This window comes from Pelobates fuscus, chromosome 9 (assembly GCF_036172605.1).
Source record: "Pelobates fuscus isolate aPelFus1 chromosome 9, aPelFus1.pri, whole genome shotgun sequence".
Lineage (NCBI taxonomy): Eukaryota > Metazoa > Chordata > Amphibia > Anura > Pelobatidae > Pelobates > Pelobates fuscus.
This window is the reverse complement of record NC_086325.1, coordinates 66,382,961-66,390,876: the sequence shown is the minus strand read 5'-3', so window position 1 is coordinate 66,390,876 and position 7,916 is coordinate 66,382,961. Positions and strand designations below refer to the sequence as shown.

Below are 7,916 nucleotides of genomic sequence, written 5' to 3'. Positions count from 1 at the left end.
ACATGAGATATAGTCTAATGATCTTAATGCCATTAAATTCTATAAATTCTTGTTTTCCAGTGAGTTACATTTACCCAATATCAAGAGCTGGAGTATGTCTTCCTGTTACTAAGGTTGGTGAGAAATCAATTTTCAAATAATCCTGCAACACCCCTTAAATCAAAGCTAAGCAGATTATTAGTCATGGAAAAAAAAATAGTACATATCTTAGGATCTTACTTATTGACAATGGAAATAGATCTTTATAATTAGAAAAAAATTATATATAATATTAGTAGATTTGGGGTTTTAAGATCTTTCTGCCGTTTCAAAACATTTGTTTTGCCTCCATAACTTGTCTACAGCGTAAAACCCATTCGCACAAGCCTATTTATGTCCTAGCACATACTACTCGTATCCTTGATTTACACATACTTCAATATTCATGTAATTTTCCAAAATCCTTATGTTATGAAATACATTTATACTTTTTTTATTTTTTTGTTACAATGGTCCCAGGTTTTAGCAAATACAAAATTAAATTCCTTACACTGACCAGGAACCGTTGTCAAGATAAAATGTTTGCATATTAATAGCAGTCAGGCTAAAATATTGTATACATAACGTCTAACTCATTTATAGCAGAATACATATTTAGAGATGTCTTGGGAAATCTGATCAATTTACCACTATTGCCTCAAAAAAATAAAAAAAAAGGAAAAAGTGTGTGTGTATATTTTTTTTAGTTGCCAATCGGAATTGAAACCAGAATATTTACGCAAACAATATCTCTGGAAATCATAGAAAAAATAAATAAAAAAAAATTTGCTTCATTCAAAATAACAAAAATGCAAAACTCTTTGAAAATGTCAGTTCTAAAGAGCCATCATAACTATGTCAATACTGAATCGGATGGAAATACTTTGAAGTCATGCCAAACTATCAAAGCTTTAGTTTGTATAGAGGGCAAACATTTGGGTTGCTGCAAACCATTTCTACCAGAGGAGAGTGCAAAAAGAAAATCTACGAAGTTAGAGTACATGGACTAAAGAAAAACAGCTGGAAAAAGTTCAATACTTTAAATGAAAAGCAATCTTATAAGGTCTATAGGGATACGTTTTCTAGTTACATTATGGAACCCAGATTCATTCCTACTAAAAGTAATGGCCTCAAAGCTAAAAAGGAAATTCCTCAGAATTGAGGTAGTTACAAAATATGGGCACATTTTCCTGCATCTCACATCCTCACTAAAACTATTTACAACTGTTCTTTCTTCCACAAGCTTATTTTTTTCCTTTTTCCTGGAAAACAAACAAACAAGTAATTTCCAGATGAACCATTCTGTTATGTTTTAATAAATAATGGCTAAAGAAATTACCCCTCAAAATATGTGGGTTTAAAATTGAATATTCTATGGCAAAACTAGTAAATACATTTGGGAATTAACTCTACAAATCTGTTCCTTTTTATTCTAGATATAAAATACATTTAGACAAATACGCAAAATGTCAACTTCTTGTAACTGTAAAAGTAAGCTTTACTAAATTTTTTACAAAAAAAAAAAGAAAAGAAAATACGAAAACAAATCAAAAATACATTATATGAAAGATTTTTTTTTTTTTTTTTCATTTTTACAAGTAAATAAGTAAAATTTTGAATTCAGACTATGGAGCAGAACTGAAAATTATACGAGTTGATGTAACTGATATGGACACTTTAGATTTGAAATCCAGTTTATAATAGACACATTTAAGTACCATTATAAAGCAAATAAATTACCCTGAGCTGATAATGAATTGAAATTTGTATCTGAACGCTAATTTTAAAGATACTGCAAACAGTACATCATTAGGGGAAACATGAGAACATTTGTTGTGTTGTGTAGTATTAAAAACCTGGACAACACCTCTAGCAATTGATAAGTTGAGTGGAAATGTCTAGGTAGGATGTCTGCAATATTATTAATTTGCAATGTGTTAGTCACGCTTATATGCCCTATGGTGGTGCTATACAAGCAAGAATAAAAAAAAAAAAAATAAAGATTTAATATTGCAAGTATAAAAGTGTGTATAAAAATAAACAATGCCACTGTTCAGAGAAAAAAATATGACCCACAAATGACTGTCTTCTTGAAACAATTTAATAGCATGGCACCCAGAAGAAGCAGTCATTCACATCGTTGTCAACAGTATCACTATTTAGTACAACTTGGTAACACACAAAATCACACGCGCACATGAACACACATACACCAAATTAATGAAAATCCTAATGTTGCATCTGAGTGATTTTTTTGGGGTGTTTAGAAGCACACAGAAAAATATAAAAATGACAAAAATAAGGATCTATTACATACAGTGATAAAAACAGGTTAAAACAGACTTATTTTTTTACTGTTATCAAAGGCCTCTTTGCTTGCATTAAGTAAGCTGTACTATTGTTATTGTAGCCAGTATTATTACTGTGTAGCAGTGGATTTAGCCCAAACACTTGGTCAACGTACCAAATAAGTCATTGCAATTCGTACTAGTTGAAACCAATTTTGAGATCGAGCAAGTGCAGTATTGCCATATAACTGAAATCTTAACTCGAAGAAGCATATGTTGCTGACTGCTTGGTCATTTTTTTCCTCTCAAAGAAGTTGGTTACAATGATAAATAAAAATAGCTTCTGTACAGATATTTCAATAAAAAAAAAAGCATAATTGTTACATGCCAAGGTGTGACCATAGTATTAATTGTATGGAAATGTGATAAAACAATAATGCAAAGCTACCTACAAATCTGTATATACATGTTTTGTCTGCCACATTAAACCGGACAGGTCATTAAAGTCCATATCCCACCCCAATGATACTGTGGGTTACAGGTGGATCCAACTTGAACCAGTGGCAACATAGTAGAAATGGCACACCTTTGTCCGTTAACTTAAAAAGACGAGTCAATTGATGGTAAAAATGTAGAAAAGGTGCAGTTCCATATTGAGAAAATTAGTCTCTTCGCTATAGCATAAAATCCACTTTCATTATCTCAATTGCCTCAGCAAAACCAAGGTGTTGAGAAGCAGGACTAGTAGTGAGACAGTGCTGGTGGAAGCTGCGCTGGGCTGTTCTTCCTTTCTATTGTCACCCACTGGCTTGTGCTTTTTTGTGTTTATATTAGGCTCATCTGTGCTGTTAAACACAAATTCTCCGGAACACTTCTGAGGATCACAACCGCTGCCGCTTCCTTCCCCACTGCTCTCGTCACCTGCAAAGCCCAAGTGGAAAATGTTTAGAGTGCTTGTCCTTACAGCTCTCTTTGAGCAAGAAATTATTTTGACGAAACAATACTTACTTATATCAATGAAATTCACATCGTTCCCATTGTAGGCGTTCTTCATTTTGTTTGTCATTACACGTAACGCCATGATCTGCTGACGGATCACCATGTCAGGCCTTGTGATATCGACTATAACATCAGGGTTGTTGATCTGATTCGCCAAGCCGTTTCCCATCACGGCATACAAGTACCTGAAACAAAAACATCAACCATTATTCTTTGCATGTCAATAATAGAATTCAATATTTTGGGGTCACAGATATCGCATTCGTTTACAGGGATGTTCCATGCACCACAACCTATGAATTTGCACAGGATTTGGTGTGAGCAGGTTTCTTATCCTTGTACACATCCTTTGAGTTACCCTATTTTGTTGATTTGCCAAAATAATTGCAGAGCTCTAACATGTCAGTCATTTTATTCGACATAGAATCAATTTTCCGAAATGTGTTTTTCTCCAAATCTATACATTTGCTAGCACAATGTATAGATATAGAATTTAATGCTACTGGAAAAGTTGTACATGGAATGACAGCTACCCTTTAAGTTTAAAACCAAATCTAAATGTACCCATTTCATGAATAGCACTTGTAGAAGCTCTTAACAATGCAAGATGGATGTGCTAGGATGCGCTGCAATATGTAGTCAAGGGGAATTAAGTCCTGAATATATCAACAGGATGTTTCAACAGGTTTTATTCCATAAAAAGTAAATAGAATCCCAGAAATATGTCTAATAGCTCATACCATTTCTGCATATTATCCTTCAAGCAACAAGTCATTACCCATTCTCAATACAAGTAAAGAAAATTTTTCATAAACAATACATTTTACATAAAAAGTATGCATCATAACATAGCATAGCATGTACAACAGAATCACAAAATGCCAAGCTTCTTCTGAGCTCAACTGGGGAGTACATTCAAATGTAAAATCTGGCACTAAATTCTAAAAATGCAGCAAGTGGTAGGAACATTTTACTAATTTCATTGAGTGTTCCTCTACTTTTAGAACTTGAAAAACCCTAACCCCAAATCTTTTTCAAGAAAAAAAAAACAAAAAAAAAAACAAAAAAAACACAATCATCACACCAACCTGCTCTTGTCGCTTCCATTCCAACAGTCATCTTCATTGGCTCCCGATGTCCAGTTATTCTTACAAATGCTTCCAGGCAGGGAGGACCAGAACTTTTTAGCATTCTTCAACTTTTCTTTAACATCTGCCACCTGCAGACAAAAGATATCATTGGAGGATTTGCATACGATTATATATCTGCGCAAATATAAATTGCTAAACAGTTCAACTGGGTATTCAAAATATTAGATCAGGCCCTGGTATGAAGGAAACATGCAAAATGGTTTCAAGTCTGGATCAGCCAGAAGATTATATCCTTTTATCTTGTAAGCCACTGGATCATAGTTTCACGGTCACTCAAAAAACTTGAGGATATTAACTACAGGAAAAGAAATAGAGAGGCACAGCTGTGCAAGCACATGTACAGTGGACTGTGTTTAATAATCTAAAAAAAATACAAAAAAAGTCCAACAGGCATCATTAATTTGTATGAGAAAACAAAAGCTTACCAGTCTATCTAAGCTTGTACCAGCAGCTGTTGTTGGCCTTTCTTCGGGAGCATAGGATCTAAAGCGAGAGTTGAATCCTACATCTGAAGCCGAACGGGCAGTTCTTCCTGGAGGAAGAGGTTTTGGCTGGCCACATCCTTGGAACACCTTTAAAGGTAATGGTACAGATTTGAAAAGAATGCATTGAAACGGTCAGGTAACAATCTGCCAAAGTCTGAACTTTTTTCAAACACAAGGCTGATTTGTTTTATATTGCTTTGCTTCTTCAAACTACGTAAGCCAGATTTTACATTCTTCTGGTTTAACATGGCAAAACTAGCAAAATCTAGCGCTATGTTAAAGGACCACCATAGTACCATAGCATCATTGCAATGAATTTATAATGGTGTGAAGGTGGTACCGGGCAGCATTTTACAGTAACGAACGGTTCAATCCCCAAAGTTGGCTAGCGTTCACTCTGCCCTTTCACTTTCTATGCAGGTTTGAGGCTTTAATCAAAAATCCTCGGACTAGGTAATGTTCACCATGTGAAAAGTTTATTCAAGGTAAAATATAAGCAAGTTTTCCATTACTGTCTATTACAGGTTAGACCATCTGAATTCTTGTGTACATACCTTTTCGGAGACTTGCACGCTATTTTCTTGCATGTTCATTATGGCGTCAGAAATCTTCACATCAATTGGGTCCATGACAGTTTCAATGTTAAATGGGCCCTCCAGCCGCTCTGCTACCATTAACATGGCATCTATAAAACAAACGTTTTGAATATAATAGATGTGCAAAATGTGAATGCCATTCAAATTACTTTGAAACAAGTTCCACTGCCATGGTGGAACAGACCTGTCATTATGTTTTGCTGGCACAAATGCTACATCACACGGAATGCTAACACTTGTAACTATATTGATTTACACAGTGTATGACTGTTCTCAAGATTTATCTGCTACTGTAGCCTGTTAAAAAAAAGCAATATGGCCATTGCCAGCAATCCTTTTTTTTTTCCTGAATTTGAAACATTTTATAAATTAATTGCATACATTTAAAAGAGATAGGCGACCTACCCAAACTTCCGCCCCATCTCCCTACTGAATGCAAATGTGAAGTTATACGCCAAAATATTAGCAAACAGAATGGCAGCAACATTTATACCACGTATAGTTAACACAGATCAGTCGGGCTTTGTTCGCAACAGGCAGGGGTCAGATAACAAGCGCAAAATATTGAACATTATATCACACATGCAAGAGTCAAAGAGAGAAGGTCTTCTACTGGCATTATATGCAGAGAATATGCAGAGAGGCTCATTGGCGCTACATGGAGAAAGTTCTCACGAAATTTCTAAAGGCATTCACAGCTGGAATCCTAGCACTCTATAATCGCTCAGAAGCTTGTGTCTCCAATGCGGGGTTTCTCTCCTCCAAATTCCATATCACCAAGGGCTCTAGACAGGGTTGCCCTCTCTCCCTTCTTGTTTATACTCTCTCTGGAGCCATTGGCGAATAAAATCAGACACCACTACAGCGAGTGAGGATAGGCAATGACCGCTATTGCCTCTCAATGTTTGCAGAGGATATCCTGCTAACCCGAGAGCAGCTGACCACTATGGTTCCAGGCCTCCATCCAATTACTACAGGAATATGGGAACATTTCCCATTACAAACTAAACCAATCAAAAACTCAGGCCTTGCTGATTGGTCTACCAACAAACACTGTTCAACACCTCACTCACCGATACCAGTTTGACTGGAGAAAGTCTACTCTGACATATCTAGGGGTTAAATTGACAGTCTCACTACAGAATATCTTTAATATGAATTACAAAACCTTGCCCAACATATGTACTGCAACCTTCTCAAAATGGAAAATCGGTAAAGCCCACATGGCTGGGAAGAGTAAACAACTAAAATGGTAATTCTGCCCAAACTTCTCTATGTCTTTAGGATGCTGCCCCTCCCTATGCCCATCTCCCTAGGCAAACGCCTACAGAAAATAATTAACGCATTCATTTGGGATCATCATAGGCCCCGCATAACACTCTTACACATACAGAAACATCTGACACAGGGAGGAGAGGGCTTACCCAAAATAATGGCGTATCACAAAGCTTCACTGTTAGAATCTGCAATAAAAATAAATGAACGCACGGGCATACTACATTGGGTGGATATTGAGAATTCACGAGTGACTGGCTCCACATTAACCGATATCATGTGGACACCCAAGCACCTGAGGCCGAAGCCTTTACGTTTGTTGCCAACCACACAACTGTCTATTACCCAATAGGGAGGCAGTTAGGAGGGTCCCACAAATATAATTATGGCACACCACTGACAGCTTTGACAGCTCTGTCTCCTTGGCTTACCTTCAATTCCTGGATCAGCAAGGGCATATACACTATAGGCGATGTATACAAATACTGAGAGATCCTACCATTCCCAGATCTCCAAAACACATATCAATTGCCAAACTCATATGTATTTCAATACCTTCAACTAAAAAGTAGTCATCTCACACGTACACACACAGGAACACACCATCCCACAGCTAACAACCGTAGCCTCCACCATTTATGATAGATGTTGGAAAAAAACGGAGGCATCCCAAGGTTTTATCGGTTTGCTATAAAGCTTTGAGAGAGGTGGTGCCTGATATACCCCTCCTCTTTATTAAAGGTGTTGACAATCAATTCGCTGAAGGGTATCACTAAATGTTACTCACACGTAGAGGCACATAGGAAGCTCATCTACAGATGGCATTGCACTCCACATAAATTGCACAAGGTGTACCCCACAATGCCCAAAAACTGTTGGCGCTGTGACCATGCTGTAGGCAACATGTCTCACATTTGGTGGCAATGCCCAACCATATCCCCACTATGGGAGTCAGTGGCACACATCCTAACAACTCTGGGGTTACTAGACATTAAAATTAATACGTCTACTTGTCTATTCCCAACTATCTAAATCATCTAAGCAAATGGGAGTATTAATCATACTAGCGGCCCATAGCCTGATCGCCCTACACTGGAAACAGCG

General features: G+C 36.7%; 1 protein-coding gene across 1 annotated transcript in view; it reads right to left on the bottom strand.

Annotated features, from left to right (window-relative positions):
* Positions 1-2,101: 2,101 nt before the first annotated feature.
* GPC4 (glypican 4) overlaps positions 2,102-7,916 on the bottom strand; it is a 99,528-nt gene continuing 93,713 nt past the window's right edge. Inside the window, exons 5-9 of the mRNA XM_063432043.1 lie at positions 5,496-5,626; positions 4,882-5,028; positions 4,394-4,524; positions 3,315-3,490; positions 2,102-3,227 (exon numbers count right to left, since the gene is read on the bottom strand). Coding sequence (XP_063288113.1) covers positions 3,004-3,227; positions 3,315-3,490; positions 4,394-4,524; positions 4,882-5,028; positions 5,496-5,626 — 809 coding nt within the window. The 3' untranslated portion in view covers positions 2,102-3,003. The remainder of the gene's footprint in view (positions 3,228-3,314; positions 3,491-4,393; positions 4,525-4,881; positions 5,029-5,495; positions 5,627-7,916) is intronic.